This window comes from Diuraphis noxia, unplaced genomic scaffold (genome assembly GCF_037042655.1).
Source record: "Diuraphis noxia isolate RWA-SAM2 unplaced genomic scaffold, SU_Dnox_SAM2 contig0001, whole genome shotgun sequence".
Classification (NCBI taxonomy): domain Eukaryota; kingdom Metazoa; phylum Arthropoda; class Insecta; order Hemiptera; family Aphididae; genus Diuraphis; species Diuraphis noxia.
In genome coordinates, this window is record NW_028301711.1 from 9,020,521 (window position 1) to 9,043,109 (window position 22,589).

At 26.4% G+C, this 22,589-nt stretch overlaps 1 protein-coding gene and 1 pseudogene across 1 annotated transcript; both read right to left on the reverse strand.

Moving 5' to 3' along the window:
* Nucleotides 1-2,867: 2,867 nt before the first annotated feature.
* Nucleotides 2,868-3,273, reverse strand: LOC149059453 (uncharacterized; annotated as a pseudogene).
* Nucleotides 3,274-19,514: 16,241 nt separating this feature from the next.
* Nucleotides 19,515-22,271, reverse strand: LOC149059454 (uncharacterized). Its single transcript, XM_089215844.1, has 3 exons — nt 21,478-22,271; nt 20,768-21,012; nt 19,515-20,704 (listed from the first exon to the last, which is right to left on the reverse strand). Exons 1-3 carry the CDS (start codon nt 22,269-22,271, stop codon nt 19,632-19,634), a joined length of 2,112 nt encoding a protein of 703 aa, XP_089071970.1. The 3' UTR covers nt 19,515-19,631.
* Between the last annotated feature and the right edge of the window lie 318 nt (nt 22,272-22,589).

The following is a 22,589-nucleotide window of genomic DNA, read 5'->3' on the forward strand; positions in this document are numbered from 1 at the left end:
TGATGATATTATTATATATAGGTGTCTTTAGTCCATGGTAAAAAGGGTGGTTCTAATATTGGTCTAATCAATGGTAATAAACTTCGGAGATTTTTTTTTTCTGTGTCAATAGGGTTAGGTTTATTATAGGCCTGTGAAAGTATGACTTGAGATACAATAGTTGGTTCTTTTCCAGATCTTGTTTTACCTGTTATCTTACGGATGTCTAATTTTCTAAATGAAGCTTCTGTGTCTAATGAATTTTTGAATTGAATAATACCAAAAGACTTGTCATACCTCAACAAAGATATTTTCAACCAAATAATTTTATCTTTGTTCTCATCTATGTTTCTTTTATTTAGAGTACCTGATAAAAGTGCTGGAATTTTTTTTAAATGTTCCATTTCCATTTCCACAACTCTTATTGGAATTTTCCCTCTGACATCCCGAACAAAGTTATACAGTGATGTGTTTTTATTTTATTTTTATTTTGTTGTATCTGTGTAGGTTACTTTAAAACAAATGACCATACCATTATTCTATACACGATACAATTATCAAAATTTTCAAAATAATTTGATTTGTTTTGAACTGTTTAGTGTTTACGGACATTTCCAGTTTCCAATTTGTTTAGTTTTTTTTGTATGAATATTAATAACATTTTATTTGTTGGGTAAAAAAGCTTGACAATTTAATAGAGAGCTCCTAATACAATGTTACAAAGGCAGATGTAAAATATTACAAATACGCAGTCACAAGGTTAGGTTAGTTTAGGTTAGGATAAAAAAAATTACAAGGAATAATAAATCCGTTATAGTTAAATTATAATCTGCGTGTTTCATTTGTTTTTATATTACTATAGGTATTCAGTAATTAAGATTTATCTTAATTTTCATGGCACTATCTACTTAAATAGTATCTAGGAATCTAATATAGTTTATTCAATTATAATTATAATAACAAGAAGTTAAATAGGTTTTCAAAATTAAATCAGCATTCACAAACGCTAATATTTAAATACCTAAACTATCACTTTGCCTACAACTAAAAAATCATAATATTTTCTTTGGTAGGTACCTTACTATCTAGTTTAGTGTTAAACAATTTAAATATTGAAGATTTTCACACAGTTATAGCAAATATGATGTATCTATATTAATTAATTAAACATTACTCAAATGAATACAATTTCTAAATTTTTTCTTTTCAAAAACAGTACTTGAAAAATAACAATATCTCCTTATATTTGTTATACTAATTTCTAAATACAATTAGGACACTAGATAACTATAGATAGGAAAACAATTTAACAGCATAAATTTCCTAAGGATTTAGAGTATTGGTGGTTATGTATGGATAGTAAAATATTTCTTTGCATCAACAGAAATTGAGGCCAATTTACGCCACTAGTTTTTGAGTACCTTACAATACTACAACTTACAAGTACTTATACATTTAACTCTCATATTTGTTTTAAGATATAATTACTTTATTTGAAACCATAAATGTGATAATTTTATGCATACTTTTACCTTACCTGCGCCAGTATCCACCAATGACAACCAATTATATACATATAAAAAATACTAATTTCTACTAGTCACCTGAATTGTCTTAATTATTATATAAATAATATAAGCAATATAAATTTAGAGTATGGACTTAGAATAACAAATTTCTATTGAAATTGACCTAGATGATGTGATTGAAGAATTTAAAGTCCTTATACCAAGAAAGAAAAGGCCCGAGTTTTAACTATTATGTATAATGTAAATTTTTATTTCAATAAACATGTTTGTTATAAAAGACTTCTCTTTAAATTAAAAAAAAAAAAATGTTTTTATTCAAAAAAAGATGAAAAGCCTATTTTTATGGTAATAAAAATTAGTAACCAGGTGTTTAAGATGAAATGTTATGTACAAAAAATTTCATAAAAATCTGTTTAGTTCTACAGTTGTCTAGGAGGCAGTTTTGTGCGAAGCTAACTAAAAATTTATCTGGATAAAAAAATGATAAATTTTTTAAATTATAATATTAATCTACACTTTTTTTGTTTATCAATTTATACTCAGCAAATAAAATAAAATAAATTTAACTTTTATCCTTTTATCTTATAACTAAAATATGGTATTTCATAGTTATAATATATAATTTTTATCAAATTTTAAGATTCATTTTCATTGATTCATAATTATTTTTATTTGTTTTTGTCATAAAGTCAATTGTATCTTTATTTTTGAAGGTTGGGTACAAGTGTGCAACATGTAGATTTTATCATCATTTATAATATTATGTTTAACTTCGGTATTAATTTGATTAATTATAACAAAAGTTTATAATTAAGTAAGATTGTATTAAAAGAAAAACAATGTAGGTAAATAATGAACAACAAAAAACATGTACATTTATGTATAGGAAATTGGGAAATAAGTAATAAATGATTTGTTTTAATAAAATGCATTCTTTGCAAGTAAATTTTAATTTTAAAAAGCAATATATTACAATTTATATGATACTTATGGAGTAACATTTATAGCAAAAATATTAAAAAGTAATTCATTTATTATCTGTACTTTATTCTTTTTTTTTGAATCAAGTATTGTAAGTCACTAAAAAGCATTAACTGAATAGACTTATAAATAAAATATTAAACAATACGTCAAAAATAATACTTATAATATAACTAAATATATATTGCAGTAATACAACTTTTATATTGCAATTAACTATTAAAATATATATATAAAAAATTTAACTAGTTATTCAAAAAATGGTTAATAAGTAAATTATAAAAATATAGTAAATACATATCATACTAAAATATTAAAAAAAAAAAACAAACTTCATAAAGTATAAAAAAATGTTACGATATATTTTACATAATATTATTAACAACTATTAAATTCTTTCATTAAGCACCTACAACACAGTAACATTTCAGAAGTCTTATCCTGAAGCCCGTTTCTTCATGGGGTTGAGATTTGGTATCCACTACTAAATAGTTTCAACTGGTGCTGAAGAAGGGAGAGTGGTAGTATTATATTTAAAAAATAGTTTTTTGACAATTGGGAATGTGTCTCACATGATCAACTTCAAGTCTTTATTTTTGGAATCTAAATAAGATAGTGCTTGTACAGTTCCTCCATTAGTACTATCTACATTTAACTGTACTCTAACAGCAGCTGAACAATCAATTGAATATTTACTTTGTGTTAAAATACCATAACATTTGTCATCACTACCAGCAGAATCATTTTCAATGGAATTAGAATCTGAATTGGTTAATGAATTCATAAAATTGCATTCAGACAAAAATAAAATTTTACAGTAAGTTAAATATCTATTAATTAGGTACCCGTGAAAGTTTAAACCTATGATGAGATATTGAAGGAATGTTATGTGGCTTACTTTAAATGTTTTCTAAATCAAATATAAAACTAAATCTTGTTTCAAGCTTTTAATAATTGATAGTTCTAAATCTCTGAAATATATTAAATTTGTCTTTTGAATTAATATAAGTCTTAACGAAATTATGGTAGTTGCGACATAACCCAAAAAAAAGATAATTCAGATTGTAACTTATCAAGTGAAATGGCAAGCGGTTCCATAACAAAATAGTAGTCTTCTAATTACTAAAATACCCATCATTTTTTGTTAGCTGTTCAAGTTTTAATTCAATAAATGAAGATTTTACAGTTTCCTTATGTGCAATTATTTTTTTTACAGCATCATATGAATAATTTCACCTTGTTATAATAAGTAAAGGAGATTTGAAATTACAGATTTCATATACTTTGTCTGATGCTACTGTGTTTCAACTTAAAAGATTCCAAAAACTACATAATTTATTAAAAACATTTTTGGAGGTTATTTTATAACACTTACCAGAAATTTTGTCAACATCAACAGTTGCAATCAAGCTAAGGGTATGTGAAGAACAAGTTATATGATCTGGTAATCATAATACCTATATCATCACTTTGGCCATATCTTCAGAATTAAAAAAAAAAAATGTGGAGAAATCTACAGTATCAAAATCTGTACCAAAATTATCAATTTCTACCCCATATAATTAGGTTCATCACATATAGATTCATCACCTAACCAGTTATCATTAAACTTATTTGAAAACTCCATACCATATCAGTTTTTATATGTGATATTTTAGAGTTCTATATATTATATGTATGAGTTATTTCATTCATTACTTCTGCTATATTACAAAGTATGATTGCCTTTAATTTTTCTACAACCTAGAACGTATGAATATCTAATAAATCATCTATAAAGTTACCTGACATACTTAAGTAATTTTTGTTATTGCAAGACCACATATCAGCCGTTGTGCATGTAACATTTTGTTTGGCTATTCAATCAGTTAAACTAGTTATGTATAATGTGTTCTTCTTATTTGAATCTATATAAATGACTCTACGATCTGGTAATGAGGTTGTATCGTCAAGGCCACATAAAGCGTGTACTACCTAAACTTTGTACTACCTATGTAATTTAATGTTTTAAAATAAAAATTTAAAATCAAAAATTATATTTATTTAAAAAAAAAAGCTTGGGCAAGTAAGTACTGTTCTGCTGAAGGTACTGCAGTGTGCAAAAGGGTCACTGTAATGGATGTGTGATGGTGTATAAAAGCTATAAATACAAAAAATGTTAATGAATTTCTACTAACTACAAAAGAAATTGCAAATTTTCACAATTTTAACTTTACATGCTTATAAAAATGTAAGTACTGGTGATTTACTCTTAACTTTTTTTTATTTTCTACTAAGAAAACTTTATGAGGTACCTACCTCACATAGAATAGGTATTCAATAAAAATATCTCATTATCTCAAAATGTTAAAAACTTAAATACATACATAATAATATAACATTTATGTACCTATATATTTTAACTTTTAAGTAATATTCTGAGTAAAAATATCAAGATTTAGACTTTATATTTCAATACAGTATTTGTATTTCAAATTTGGATGGATTATTATCAAGAAATTGTCAGGTAGGTTACCTAGTATACGAGTATACAAGTAATAATTTACTACTTTATTTTTTTTTTTGAACATATGTTTTTAATTAAATATTAATAAATTATTTTTATTATTATAAATAATATTAAATAATAAATAAAATCTGAGTAAATATTTTGAAGTACAAAGAATAAAAAATATTTTTTGGTGCCTTTTCCCCTTATTGGATAATTCAGTGAATGGACTGAAACGGTTTGAACCCTAAGTGAGTCAAATAAGTGGTGACCACTGAAAATTACCTAAATATACATTTGAAATATTATGTTCATATATATTATTATACCTTTATAATATCATTAGCGTCCTAAAGCTTGTTTAAAAAAAGTTTAGTCAATTGATACTTATAATCATATAAGTTTTAGTAGTATAATTGTATAATATACCTCTAAGACATCGAACTGGAGCACCCATTTGTGTAGGTACTGCTTACAAAAACAAGCAGAATAAAACAAATTAAAACAAGGTATTCCTAAGATGACAACACTACAACAGTAAATCATAAAGTACATTTTTGGTATTTTCGATACATATATATGTTATAAAATAATATATATAATTTACATTAATATTATTAGGTAGTTGCATTCTTAGTTAATTAGAAATCAGTACTAGTTATTGTAGTATCTGAGTTAATATTCAGTGATCATTTAATATTAGTAACAATAAATTTGAGGGGCAAGTAGCTTTTCTTATTGTTACTGGTTATTGATAGTTATAGTTGTAATGAATTATGAGAAAATATCAAAATAAAAAACCGTTATTGTGGGTAATGCAAATCTGTATCTAAACCGACAATACAATATAAAAGCTAGATCCATTAAAAAATAAGTCAACATATATCATCAAAAAATATTCTAATCAATGACTCAAAATACCAATTAGTTCCACCCTATTTAAAAAAAATTTAAACTCTAAATATACAAAGTATATCTATGTCTAACAAATAATGCATAAAATTATTGAATTATTATTAGTTACTAAATGACCAGGCAATTGTTATTTGTTTTGCAATATAAATTATTTTAAATAAATCCAATGTGAAATATTAAATTTGGAATTCATAATGATTTTAGCAGTAAAGCATCATAAATTTAAATTAAACTACACAATTTTATACTTAATATTCCTTTATTATTATTTATTATTAGGTATTACATTATTACAAATACGGACAAAAATATTGATAATAATGATATTGATTAGGTATATGGAATATTTGAAGATGTCTTGAAAAAATTTGAGTGTACAGAAAACTATTAAATAATAAACATTGAGAAAAAATGTCAAGTACCCAACGAATATTATTTATTTTCGAGTTTATTAAAAAATAAATGTAAGATACGTATTTATAGAAAGTTTCAAAATTGGCTCGTCAGACAGACCTTGGATCAGAACAAAAACCGAAAAATATCTTTATTTTATGTCAAGCTTTTGTGTGCATGACATACACAACCACATTTTAGATATCACACATTTTTTAAAATTTGAGTTCATATTTATGAATTATTTGTCTTTTCATAATTAGTCCTATGCTTACATACACACACACAGTGCTATCCATTGTGTTAAAATTTAAGCACTACTACTACTACACCTATAGGCTATAAGTTCCGGTTGATAGTATTTTAAATATAAATAAAAATATGTTTATAATATTGGTTGATAATAATTTCAAATACTTGGTATGAATATTTCTTTATTATGTTTTATAATTTTATAAAATACAATTATTGAAAATAATATTGATAAATGAAAAGTAAAGTACCCTTGATCACTTATTTTACAGAAAATTTAAATGCAAGATAAATAAAGTACAAAATTACATGTTTTTGATATTAAATGATGTAAAAACTAGAATCAGGGCAATATTTATTTATGTAAAAATATAAAACAAATGTTAGCCTGTGCGCCAGAAAAATCTGGAGCCAGAGTGATTTTTAATGGTATTTTTTGTGTCCGATGTCGAGCGCTTGCGTCTTTGACTGTATCTGGATATATTCGACTGCAGCAACGCGTACCCTTCGGGGAAACTCGCCTGTGAGTTGGCCAACATATGCGGCAAGCCATCGCACGATTTATTAGCGCTAATCGCCATCAGGTACATCATGCCTTCGACGTTTTTGTACATCTTGAATAAGCAAGAACAAAATAAATAGAAAAAACTTAATCAACTTAAACATATTATGTGAGGAAAATAACAAAAGAAATTTGGTGGAAGCACGTATATCTAGGGGCAAAAGATCTTATTCAATCTAATTCAGTCACACCACTATAGCAATATTATGCTGTATGATTCCTATGCTTATCCCGTATATTAAGAGGGCGCAACATCCGTATTTGTTGTCTCGGTGTTACAAGCGTGTAACATAGCAAATTCTCGCTCAGCACTATAGTCAGAAGTTCACGTATTACTCAGTTAGCTTAAAAATTATAGTGAATAGACCTACTATGAAACTTGATAATAAGAACATTATCTATGTTTTGTTGTAAGTATTTTTATGATACTTCATTTTTTGAGCGAATTATGACAAATTTTATTTTACAATTTATCATACAAGCATAATTCGATACGCGTTTGTAAGACTGAGACAACGAATAAGGGTCTTGCGCCCTCTTAATGCTATATGTTATTATATGATCGAACTTTACGTTGCTTTGCGGCGCAGAATCTCTCCGTCTTATTTGATTATAATAATTTTGAATTCAAAATATGAAATGATTTTTTTGAATCATATTTTAATAACGAATTTAAATATGTTTACAAATGGACTGGTTGGAAAATCCTAAACTATTGTAAGCACAAAATACTTACGGCACATCTTACATCGTATCCGTCATTTGATTCGATGAATCGGCCGTATAGCCTCATGATCAAACTTCCATCAGTGTATGGATTTACTGGCGGCGAAGCCGATTGTGGCGTACAGGTAAATACCATTACTGGTCGTTCATTATCTGCAGAATAAAACAGAATTATAATACACGTGTTCAATGAAAGTGTTATGATATTAGGTACATTATTAAATCATATTCATATTACAATATTAATTAAACGTGTACATTATAAATTACTATTAGAAACGGTAAAAATACTAATTAAGAATTGAATGAAATTAAATTATTAATGCTCAAATACAATAAAGCAGGTATAGAATAATAACATAATGTATACAAATTGTAATTTCAAAAATTGTAACATATTTATATATTAAAATAGGTACCTAATACTGTAGAATAATTTATTTAAAATATAATTTTTCGTACTCAATCGCAATTAATGTATACCTAACCTTTTTGAATTCTATACTTTTGATCAAAATAATATTAATTTCAATAAAATATACTAAATTAATGTGTTAGCAGTATGATGATGGTGGAGGGCGGAGGGTCATACTAAGATTATAAAAGGCATACATTTTAGTTTGCAGTAACATTGTTATGGTTATATTTTAATTTTTTTATTTCCAATTAAATTAATAAAAATGGCTATACATTTAATAACATTTGTGTGATAATTATTATCAATGTTTTTCTTTTGTATAAAAAATAAGAAAAGCGTTATTTTTAGTATATTTGATATATAACATATCGACTTTCATAATATTTAAATGTATCACATTTTTCGAAACATGCGATGCATAATTGGTCCTGCCTGTTTAATATAATAAATGTGTTGTACTATACTAAAAACTAAAATAATAATTTGTAACACGTACCTGGCTTACACATACGTTGTCCAAAGTTATTCAAACTGCCAAATATCATGAAAAATGACAATTCCGTATCGTACTTCGTCTGAATTTCGAATTCGATGGTGGCACAACTTTCAAACTTTGACGAATCTTGATCATAAGAAATGACATCAAAATTTCTTGTTTCAATTATGGGGCATCTCCCACGGGTAATTGGACTTACTCTATCTGTATCTGTATGAGTAGCGAAGTTATATTTAATATAAAGACAATATTTATACAAAATAAAAAAAAATTGTTCATAAAATTTAATATCTACAGTACCTATATAATAAGGTTAGTGGTATTAGAAATTCAATTTAACGAATAACGAAATGGGAAAATTCATTTCGGTACTTACCAAATTTAAAATTATCAGTTAATTGCATGCTGGCTGCCTCTCTGGGAATAATGAAATTAACGAAAAATGACATAATCACTACTACTATCGACGTCATTGTGGTTTTGCCTTTTTGTATTTAGGTTAGGTTCAATACAACGAAGAAAATTGACGGAATCGAACTAACAGTTGAAAATTATTAAATTATCAAGATAAGTGAGAGAAACGAGACGGATGAGCTGGTGAACTGTAAGAAGTTGGTATTCTGATTGCAATATGGTAGTGAAACACCCTTCGCAAGCTATTTTATATGCCGCCTCATCGCTAGTGGTGGCGGTAGCCATGGCCATCCCTTCCACCGGCTGTAAATAAAAGTGACATTATACCACAGACATTTACCGATTAATACTCCCGCCCACCAAACAATTTATATTACAGTAATGTAATGTGTTTATTCGTAAAATCGTACCTAATAGCGCCGGTCGATCCGAGCAGGGGCGTGACAAAGGGAGTATCGAATTCCTCACATTTTATTTAAGGGATGGGTGATCGTTAAGGCACATAAGAATTTTGTACACATTTTTTGCCCATAATCGAAATAATATAAATCACGGTTTGAAAAATGCCTCTCCTATACTTATGTGCCGTCCCTGGAGTGATATATAAACTATATCAGATTAAAATTTGTATATTATTCTGTACTATAAAATAAAAATGTAAAATTTTATGCTACACGTACATGTATTAACTTTGTAAATTATATTAAAATTAAAATATTGATTAAAACAAAAGTTATTTAATTTGACATGTTTTCTAGTTCCTTGTCTTGTTTCTAGCTGCGGAGCAAAGGTGTATCTCAAGGTCTATCCTAAGAATTCTTGTCAAAAATGCATTAAATTGCTGCTATACCCTTCTATCATAGGTTACATATTTGAGATTCTGATCGGAGTGATAAATGTATTGATTTTACAATGATGTGTGTTTTTTGTTTTTTTTTTTTTGTTTTTGTGTCTGTGTACAGCATAACTAGTCGAAATAATGCTTCAATTTCAAGTTTTGGGGGGTGGTTTCCGATATAAATGTGAATATCCTTGGTGCATTTAAAAGGTAAAATGTAAACATTTTTCAACAGTTTTCAAAAAAATCGAGAAAAACAAAAAAAAAATGACAGAAAAACGGGAATTTTTACGCAAAACCCGTTTTCGACCAAATCGATATATTTTTATATGGTTGTTATTCAAAAACTAATCACTGTAAATACTTGAAATTTTCACCAAATGTTTTTGTTAGTGTTATCTATATACTGTTTAATTTTAATGTTTTGACTTTTTTTGAGTTATTTATAGACCACTGAAATTTTCGATTTTTATGAGAATTTTTTTTTGAAGTGTCGGTAAAAAAATGTTGGAAAATTTAATACAATAGGTTCCTTATAAGTTGTTTTTATTGTAGCTACAAAAATTAAAAATCGTTAGTTACATTTTTTTTATAAGCGTTTATAGTTCGAATTTTTACGAAATCTGTAGAAAACGCGAAAATTCGCAAGTCATTTTGAAGTTGAAAAATCATAAAATTTTTAATTTTATATAACTAAGGACTAAAAATACAACACTAAGTTTTCCATAAGTTTTCCTTCAAGTAAGAAGACTCGAAGCATATAAGCAATAAGAAAATGTTAATCACGTTTGAATTTTAAATTTTTACGAAATAGCATAACGATTGATCCTCAAACGATTTTTAATATTTGTTATTATTCAAAAAGTATAAGTCGTAAATACTTGAAAATTTCATAAAATTAATAAAATATCATAAAATGTATGCCACAATGGTTAAACTTTCGGTATATTCAACAGTCTACACAAAATAAACTCGATCAAGATGTAATTCTAACTGACCAATTAGTAGTAATTTGTTTCAGTACCGGTATAAGATATAGTAGATAGTAGGTATCATAATCACATAACATTTTTAATTTATTATTATTACCTATTATAAGTTTGTAGCTGCTTAGATAATATAATCACGTCATTTTCTATAAAATAATATGCAATATTGAATTCATTTCTATTATATCTTATACATAACATGTAATTGGGATTATTTTCCGCAATTCCCAAGTCCCGCATCAATATTATTATGTTATATTTAATTCGCATATAAATAGTGTATTATACAATATTCATGATCCTAGCTAAATCATACAAGTTTACAAGTACATGGTAATTATGTCTATGTTCGGTTTAAGCAAGTACCGATAAGATATAACGTTTAAATCGTTTAACATTTAAAATTTGAAAATCACTTCATTCAAATAAGGTGAATAAAATAAAATAATAAAAAATAATAATAAATAATAAAAATAGTAAATTTCATCATACCATACATTTTTCGTAATTTTTTTTTAATTAAATTTTTAGTGAATATTTCCATGCATATAACATAGTATTTTCACTGCATATAATAAGGTTCATTGTAAATGATTTGTATACAATAAATTACATGTTTTAATTCGGGTTTTGCTGCTACAGCTGCTGTGGTCATACACGAATTAAAATAGTAAATTAAATGATGTTTTTCGTTGCTAACTCTTAAAAAGCTTGCGCATAAACATGTATCGTGGATTTTGTGGGAATGCACAAAAACAATTTAATTTAAATATAATATTTTTGTACAATACGTATGGAATAGATTATAAGAACATAGTTGTACATCACAATTGCATTCTCCTAGTAAATATTGATCTCTCTTTCAGGTACCTATATATTTAATCTTTTTATAAAAACCTTGTATCGAAAATTCGACTTCCCCAAGAACACACAAATCATGTATTGTAACGCAGGGGCCATGGCAATATGGCATTCCTTTCAAGTTACCGAAAATTTGACTTATAGAGGTTCCATTGTATCATAATATGAAATACCTGTATAAAATTGTATATAATATGTACTGTAATGTATGTAATGTATACTTGATACAAAACTTTATCAAATTTAATTTGTATTATTTTGTATACATAGGTACATATTGTAATATTGTATTGTATTAATTATTATATTCATTGATGAATTATTTTGAATGAATTATTGAATTACTTTTTATACAGTATTGTATTTATTTTATTTATTTGACTTTTGTATAAAAATTACCTAAGTACAATATAATATATTATATTGTAATAAATTATTACATTTAGTGCATATGTTTGCATATTTAGTGATTTTTTAAATTTAGAGCATATTTCTTAAGTTAAAAATTTTTAGAGCATATTTTATAATTTATAAAGATACAGTATAAAAACTCGTAAATAAATAAATACATTTATATTGAGAGAACTTACTAGATATCCTTATATCGTATTTTTCAAATTTCTATTTGACATTAAAAACAATATTTTTCCCAAATTGATTTTATAATATATATATATATATATATATTAATAAATTTTAACTACAGCTAGCTTTATCGGCTTTATCTTATTACGTCGATCAACAAGCGCGACCGTGCCGAATTTAATGTGTTTTACTTGCTCAATATAATTTTCTATTATAAAATAACCGTCCGCAAGACCGCAGCCAACGCACCAAATTCTTAGGATGATGTGGAGAGGAGCTTTTCGGTGTACAAAATTATGTTGACAGATAACAGGCGGTTGTTCAAATTTGAGAATTTATCAAAATCGTTGATTGTGAATTGTAATGTGTAAAAATGAATCAGAAGATATTATTACTGATATTGTGATATTGATATTATAGTTAAATAATAAATATAGGTAATAGTGTAATACTGCAATAGACAATAGTTATATAGATAAATGGGCAAACCAAGACCAACAATAACACTACCACGAAAATTCGATATCGTGTCAAATTCCTACTCTCGGTTTAACCCACCCGTATAGATAGTATTTATATTTACATTCTACGGAGTAAGCGGAAAAGCCATGGTTCCTGTGAGTACATTATTATAAATAGTAAATACTAATAATTATTATCCATGAGCCTATAATCCATATTCTATATATTATATTATATATATATATATACAGTGGTCGAAGTGGGGGGATACGGAGGGATGGCATCCCTCTACTTTTTTGTACGTACATTTTTCATCCCTCTACTTATTTTGTCTAGAATAACGCATTCCTCCTAAGACTTGTGTTTTAAAATGAAATAATTATTATGATTTTTATAAAACATTTTATTTTTCGTATGTTAAAATATCTAAACGTCATTTCTGACAATATTTTGTTGATAAAATGATAACTGATGAGTAGATGTGTATGCGTGAACGTGAGTCGATCAATTTCTAAATTTAGCCCATGGATAGAATATTGGTTATGAGTGTAATGACCACAATTTAACATGTATACTTTTGATAAGGTTTTAAGCTTTATGATTATGGTTAATGCGTGTCAGTACTCACTTTAGTTTATGTCATGCATAAACAAAATGTGAACTATAAAAAAAAAAATACTATACAAGGTATGAAGAATATTACGATGATATCAGGAAATCTGAATTGTAAGGCATCCCTCCACTTATCTTGAGCCATTTCGACCACTGTATATATATATATATATATTTTATATAGCTTTTAGAATTTTGGAATGAAAAAAAAGTAATAATAATAATAATAAACTAACTAGTTAGTTATTTTTCCAACGAGTTAGATTAGAATTATTTTACGCTTTCAATTCAACTCGTTAAGTTTGAAAGTTATTGTATATTAAAACTAACTAGTTAAGTTAGAAAGTTACTTAAAAAGTAACATTAATATTGTTCATTATTATCATAATAATTATTTTTATTTTTTACGTAATCTAACTGTGTGATCAAGATAATATTGTAATAGTTATATCATTCAAATTTTAATTTTTTTTGCTATTATTAATTAATATTTTAGATGGCTGTATACAACAGTTAGGAATATATTTGGGGATGTTTTTCAGATTACCGTAATAATATTAATTCATTGAACAGTAAAAAAATAAAATAGGAATGCGGTATGTTGTAATACGTCGAATACGAAACTTGAACTAAAATATTAAAACTTTTTTTGTGTTCTCTATTTTTTACCTTATAAACGATTAGTAAGATAAATCGATTGCTGAAATGTTGGGTGTTACAATAGGACAATAGAACGTGCAGGCAATGACTGGTCATTTTTAGAATGAAATAAACTGGAAATAATATAAATATACACTCTTGGGTTGGTCGTCGCCGCCAGCGGCATGCCGACTATTGTTATTTTTCTACAAAGCCGTTATCACTCGTAGAAATCAAAATGTAGCTGTCAACCTCTGATTTATATATGACACTAAATACGACCATTGAAATTGCTTACAACAGAAAAAAAATATTAATAGAACGTTCAGGCGTCTCCGTGGCGGGCGCCTTCATGACGACGGTACCCTGCATATTTGGTCTGAAAAATATCATTGTATCCCCCCTGAAACATGGAACGTACACGAGGTTATATTACACTCCAGGCACCGTACAATCGTTCAAATAATATTTGTGAAAGCTGGAACAATAGGTTTCCGCATTTAATCGGGCATAGTCATTCAACAACTTGGAAGCTGATTAATAAAATTGAGGAAGTGGGGGTAGGTAAAACTAAATTATCTTTACATAATATGGAACCCGTAAGAATAAAAAATAAACATGGATCAGGAAAAAATGTAAAATTACAATATTTATGTACAAAGATTGTTAATAACAAGTTAACAATAGCAGAATTTTAAAATAAGATTGCTTAACAAAACGTGATGTGTATTAAATTATTATTATTGTATTGGCAAACGTAATGCGTAGATCAAATTATAAATTTATAATTACTACGTGTGCGTAGTTAGTGAAATTAAAATGTTCAATAAACTTGATAATGAATGCTATACATTATTTATATAGACCCCTGGTTTGGTCGTTTGGTGTATCACAATATTGTTATTGTTTATAGGTACATAGTTATACATAGTTATAAGTACCTACATATGCATATAAAATATTAATATGTGTAGCCTAGAAAACATTAATTAAATGTAATGTATCCTATTATATATAATATATGTGTTGTACACATGCTTATAGTTTTCGGTTTTAAAAGTTAGGTTAGGTTAGGTTAATTAATTAATTAACCTAACTAATAAGTAGTGGTAGTTACCTAATAGAATAATAATAATAATAATGTTAAATATGATCATTGATGATTTGATAGACATTTTGAACAATATTAAAATACATAAATTGATAAATTAAAGGCTGTACTTAACGTTGCAATTCTTATAGTCATTAGTTATATTTAAAATAATAAATAATGATTCTAATTTCTAATTAATTAACCAATTTGTGCATTGACAGCGATACATAGAAATCAAACATAATATTATACATATACAACGAAATTGAAAATCAGTTACAAACATTGGCCATAGTAGGTATGTGCTTTTGAAATTACAATAATTTGTGTATGAAACTTACTATATTTTAAGATTACAAAAATTAATTATTTAATCAATTTAAATATATATATACCGTGTGTCCCAAAAAACAGGGGCCACTTTACCACTCATTACCATGAAAATATTTTTCAATTCTGTTTGCGGGACATTAAACTAGACTAATGGATCATAAATTTCTATGACTTACAATTTTTTTAACACATGTATCCTGCGCATGCGCAATAAAACTTACATTTTTTTTAATGGCAACCTGTAATTTGAATATCATATTCGGTTTTATCGATTTTTTTCAAGCCATTTTGATGTATCAACTTGTGTCCTAAACCCAAAATTGACTAAACTAGAGCTATGGAGAATTTAAAAAATTAAAAAATTAAATTTATAATAAGTTCCACATTTTAATAGGTATATAGGTAGGTAAATAACAAAAATAGAAATACCAATGCTCATTATTTTTTTAATAGATACTTAATTATAGGTAATTCTGATGGAAACAAAAATACGCTTCTTCTTCTTTTTTGGTCTCGGCCAATTACGACCATATGCAATTTCATAATGTGTAATAATAAAATAAGATAATAATTCATAAATAGTAAATAGTTAATTAATTTAATAATAATAATTTTGATTGTTTGTTGCATGATGTTTAAAAAAAAAAATAAGTACGTACTACAGTTAGAAAAAAAAAATTAAATAAATTTAATTTTTTAATTTTTTTAATTCTTCATAGATCTAGTTTAGTCAATTTTGGGTTTAGGACACAAGTTGATGCATCAAAATGGCTTGAAAAAAATCGATAAACCCGAATATGATATTCAAATTACAGGTTGCCATAAAAAAAAATGTAAGTTTTATTGCGCATGCGCAAGATACATGTGTTAAAAAAATTGTAAGTCATTGAAATTTATGATCTATTAGTCTAGTTTAATGTCCCGCAAACAGAATTGAAAAATATTTTCATGGTAATGAGTGGTAAAGTGGCCCCTGTTTTTTGGGACACACGGTATATATGCATATGTGACATCAGTAAAAAATTCACAATGAATAATATAAAGTATTAAGTGAATTAAGAAATTAATGAATATCACAAATAAAATGGTGTGCATGCCGTGTAGAAATTTTTATGATTAACAGAGCATGGTTTAGTCACGAATTAGTAATAAGTATTAACACAATGTTAATTTTTTTTATTGTGTTTCTGTTACATTTTTATTAATGAAATGAGCAATATAAAAGATTTTCCATTTATATATGTGTTTTTCTTCAAGGGTGTTCCTAATAAATTTTTTTTATATACCTATAAACCGAACCTAACTTATATTACAATTATATATATATAACACATGTCATCATAAGTTCAAATAAATTACTGCTGGTAGTTGTGTAGCCTATAGGTTATTGAATAATACTAAAGACAACAAATTGTATGTTTTAAGGAATTGGAATTTATTTAGTGTAACCAATGGGCAATGTTTTATTTTAGGTAAGGGTAGCCTAAAGGTATTGCAATAAAATAAGTAAAAAAAAAAATGTAATTTGCCGATTGTACTTATTAATTAAACATAGGTACATAGGTATCAATTAATTTTATTATATCATAAGTTTTGATATAACATTAAACACAAAAAAATTAATAAAAGTTATAAAGTAGTAAAATGATACCTATTTATAATATATATATAATATCATTTATAAATTAAAATACATGTTTGCATGCCAACGACATAAAAATGATGACAAATCTACAATATTTTAAGCATAGTTACACGACTTGAGGAATTGAAATTCAATTTATTAAAATATATTTTTACATTATATTTTTTCTTGTTTTGAAAGTTGTTTGAAATATTGCAAAAAATAATATTAATATATGTAAGCCAATGAAAAGGTTAGTAAAGAAAATTAACAAACAATAGTAGAATTATAATATGAATTGAACTAATTAAACTTGGTAATACAATATATCAGTATAACATTACATGAATGTATTAAGAGATTGAAATTGAGGTTATTGTTGTGTTTTTATGTTTACTTAATACTTATTATTACTTCCATGTATGTAATAACATTGACATAAACAATTGACCCACCAAACTCCTACTTAAACTCTTATCTATGAATTAAATGTATTGCAATACACATGAAAAATGTCTATCCGATCTGTGTATTCAAACTACTTATATTTTTATTTATTAAAATGCTGGTCGAATAATAAAATAATATATTTAAAAATGAAATGGTGTGCATTCTTATAACAGTGTGATATACCTATATATATAAGCATTTCAAGATCAAATTTTGAAAAAAATAATAACCGTAGATTTGACTGATAAATACAATTCTGAAACTTATACCGAGTTTTTTTTTATTATTTAACCTAACCTAAACGTTAATAAATTTTGAAAATATTTTTTTACATTGTTTCAAGTCGTTTCTGTCTAAACTTTAAATGCTTATAACTGATAAACTACTCATCCTAAATTCAGTTTTTATGAATCAAAACATTTATAAAAATATTCTGCTTTGGAATATGAAATTAAAACTCTATGTTGTCATTCAAAAAAGTAAAATACTTAAAAAATGATACAGATAAAAAATTTAATTTTTTAATAAAAACGTTGGTTTTTTAACACCTTGAAACTATGTAAAAAATATTTTCAAAAACATTAATAATTTTTGAAATAATGAGAGTTCAATGATAAAAAGAATCACCCGGTATAATAAATCCATTATATTTAAATTATAATCTGCGTGCGTCATTTGTTTTTATATTACTATAGGTATTCAGTAATTAAGATTTATCTTAACTTTCATGGCACTATCTACTTAAGATAGTATCTAGGAATCTAAGATAGTTTATTCAATTATAATTATAATAATAAGAAGTTAAATAGGTTTTCAAAATTAAATCAGCATTCACAAACACTATTATTTAAATACCTAAACTATCACTTTGCCTACAACTAAAGAATCATAATATTTTCCTTGGTAGGTACTTTACTATCTAGTTTAGTGTTAAATAATATAAATATTAAAGATCTTCACACAGTTATAACAAATATGATGTATCTATATTAATTAATTAAACATTACACAAATGAACACAATTTCTAAATTTTTTCTTTTCAAAAACAGTACTTGAAAAATAACAATATCTCTTTATATTTGTTAAACTAATTTCTAAATACAATAATTAGGACACTAGATAATTATAGATAGGTAACAAATTCACAGCATGAATTTCCTAAGGATTTATAGTATTGGTGGTTATGTATGGAAAGTAAAATATTTCTCTGCACCAACAGAAGTTGAGGCCAATTTATGCCACTGGTTTTTGAGTACCTTACAATACTACAACTTACAAGTATATATTTAACTCTCATATTTTTTTTAAGATATAATTACTTTATTTAAAACCATAAATGTGATAATGTGAGCCATACTTTACCTTACCTGCGCCAGTATCCACCAATGACAACCACCCAGTGTGCACTATAGTGGATTATACATTTATAAACTCTAAATCAACGGTGGATTCTTAGTTTATTTTAAGTTTGGTTTATTTGACATTGATTCAGCGTTGTTTAAATTGTATAATTTTAGTTTACAATTAAACGGGAAATAAGTTTTGACTAAGCGGTTATTCAACGTTGAATATTTTATAATAATATTTGTTTAAAACCTAGTGTTCAAATTGTGAACTATAATATTTTTAATATCCTTATCAGGATTTCTATATCACCGATCATCTAAAAAAAAAAATATTAGCCTGTATGGAGTTGAATTTTTCATCTTGATTCCAAAAAATGTAATATTTAATTTTTTTAGCAATAACAGTTTGTAAGTTTTAAGTAAAATAAACTATATGCTATTTATGGCACAATACGTGAAAACAATTCAAAAGATTTGTGGCATTTGTGAATTGTTTTCATATAGGTAGTATAATAAATACGACAATGATTTCATCAAAAAACTATTATGATTTCAAGTTTATTTTTCAATATTTTTGGAAAAAGATAATATTGCTGTAATAATAAAGGTAGGTACAATTTTATTTACAATCTATAAAACTTATTTTTATGAATGTAGTATTTTAAAAACTATATAACTTTCATTGTTTGAAGAAACGTTTGGCACGATACATGCTTTATGTATATTAGACATATTATCTAATATATAATGTTCTATTGCTCCTAAATAGTTACATAAGTACACACCAACGTTAATTGATGAAACATTAATACCATCAGAGCTTCCAAAAAATTCATTTATGCATTGAAATCGTCTTCCTATAAAACTTGTTTTGAACTTGTTATTACTTTGAACTAAAATATTTTCTACAACAAAAATAAAGTAATTATTTATGTCATTATCCATTACAATTATGCAGTCGTCTCGATGAGTATATAAATGTTGTTGTTCTAATTTTCTTATTTGAATAGTAAAATGTTCAAATTTCATTTGCCTATATTGTTCACAGTTTGCAAGCTCACTGAATAGTGGTCCATTATTATGAATTTCTTTAAAAATTGGAAAATTGTTACTAGTTGGAAAATATTTTTCTTCCCTTGCTAACCTATCTTCAATAATTCTGTTGTACAATTCAGTTATTGCATATCTTCCAGATTTTAAGTACCTTTTTAATCGGCCTAAGAAATTTTCATACCAGAACGCATTAAATTGATTTATGTCTCCATACCTTAATACATCATTGGGAAGGTGAAGTAATGAATGCACATTGTATGAAATTAAAAATGTCCCATATACAATTCCAAAAGTGTCAACAAAATATCTTATTAATGTCTCTGCAAATTTATTCTCATCCTTATTTGTAGCTCTAGGTGATGAAAGTATACGCATTGCACAGTAAAATGCAATAAAGTTCTTGTAGATAGGATCCGGTACAATGTCTTTAAATATTAATGCCCCAGTATATAACATTATTTGCCTTAATTCAGTTGCCTTAAAATCATGATATTTGTTTAGTGACAACGGTATGCGAGCAAAATCTGTGCTCAAAAATGGTGCAATTGTTTCCATCCTTTTATTTATTTCCTTAATTTTTATTGAAGGAAGTCTTACACATCCAAATGATCCAGTTTGCTTGATCGACCCATTTACTAAAAGTCTAATTATCTTTTTCATAATACCTACAGTAAATAATAATATAATAATATAATATAATAAATATAATAATAATTGACATTATTTACCTAAACAGCATAAATGTAGGTAATCTAATGGAAAATTTGAAACCAAACCTAAAGATGGTATTAATAGTAAAGGTGTATCCCCTGTATGATGTTCTGGCTGCAATTTCTCACGAAATGATTTGTCGTCTCTTAAATTTGCATTGCCATCAGGAAAACACATACGATTCTCTGTATAATATCCTTCTTCTGTACATTTTTCACAAGCAAAATAAGCCATGTGTCCTTTGATACACTTCAAAAATGACCTATAAATTTAAAAAATGTACTTATAGGTAACGGTTTAAAATTATAAAGGAAGTAAATGTAACAGATACCCAAGTGTCAGTGGCATGCCGAGAAATGTGGTGACCCTGGGGTCTTTAAGAGACAGAAGCCCTCTTTAATACAGAAATTAATAATTATATTATAATAAATATATCTAATTGCCCATTTGAAAAACCGATGACTTTTATAGTTAGATAACCTATACAAGATAATAAACACTGCCGCTGTACATATTATTTTTGAAATATAAATAAAATTATTTTCAAAAAAATGTTTATTATTTTGTTTGATCTAATGAGAAAGATTCTGTGCCCCAACTTGAACATACTTTGGAGGCCCAGTAGCCCTAGCTTAAATACGCCACTGCTAAGTGTACACTTAATCCAGATAGTTTTTTAAGTTTGTGATGTGTAGGTAAGAGTATAATAATTAGTCATAATTCATACCTGGCAGGTGCATCAGCTATAAATCCCATAAGTTTGACATTATATATTTGATTATTTAACTCAAATCCATTATCTAAAATATGATTAATGTCTTCAATTAGTCGTTCCAAGTATTCCGTGACATTTCCTGGCTTTTTGTCCCCACAATAAACTCCAATCACAAATGGAAGGATTTGTTCAGTATCCAATTTTAGACCTCCCATAATTGGCCAAAATTCATGACCTAATATTGGTATTCCGTCTATTGCTATCCAAACAGGTAATACATTTAATTGTTGCAAGTGTGGATACTGTTGCAATAAGTGTGTTAAACCTTCTTTTAGTCCCAAATGAAAATATTGACCGTTTTCCATTTGAATTATAGATGCACTACCAGATTTAGGACAGTTTAATAGAGTTCTAGAATCTAATGGTAGATTCTTTAACTCATTGAAATCTTCAACATTGTGTAATAAGTGCAGTAATTCAGTTACTTTATTCCGTGGTATATTTCCATCAATAATTAAACGAGCTAATTTTTCTTTAAAAGTATATGTATTTAATACTGAAATGGGTGGTAAACATTGTACTACATTCTTATTAGGGTCTACGATATCATTTGGTTCAATTTGCAGTTGAGCAGACGATGTTATTTTATTGGTTTCCAATTCTATATGCTCTTCTAATGGTGATTGTGAATGATTCTGAGGTACTATACTTGAATGTTGGGTTATGGTTATTTTTTGATTTTGTAGTCGTCGTAACTGACTTGATCGCTCTAATAGGCGAGTTGGTATGTACGGTTTTTTTGGCATTTTTTCCTGTAGTTCGATACTTCTCTAAATTTGTATATTATATTATATTATAGTGCTTCTAAATTCTAATAGGAAATTGGCGTCAAATAGACCAAATAGTACCACACACTCATAGATAATATGATTGTAGATAACAAAACGGTTATCTTGTTATCTGTTTCATGTTTTCAGTTTACTTGGTTACTTGGTTACTCAGTTACTCTATGGTTAGATTTAACCTAACCTAGAATTGTTTATAATTTATTTATTTCCACGTTTCACTAATCATCAGTAAAATACTAAAATTCAATACCAAATTTAATTTGTTTTCTGGAATTT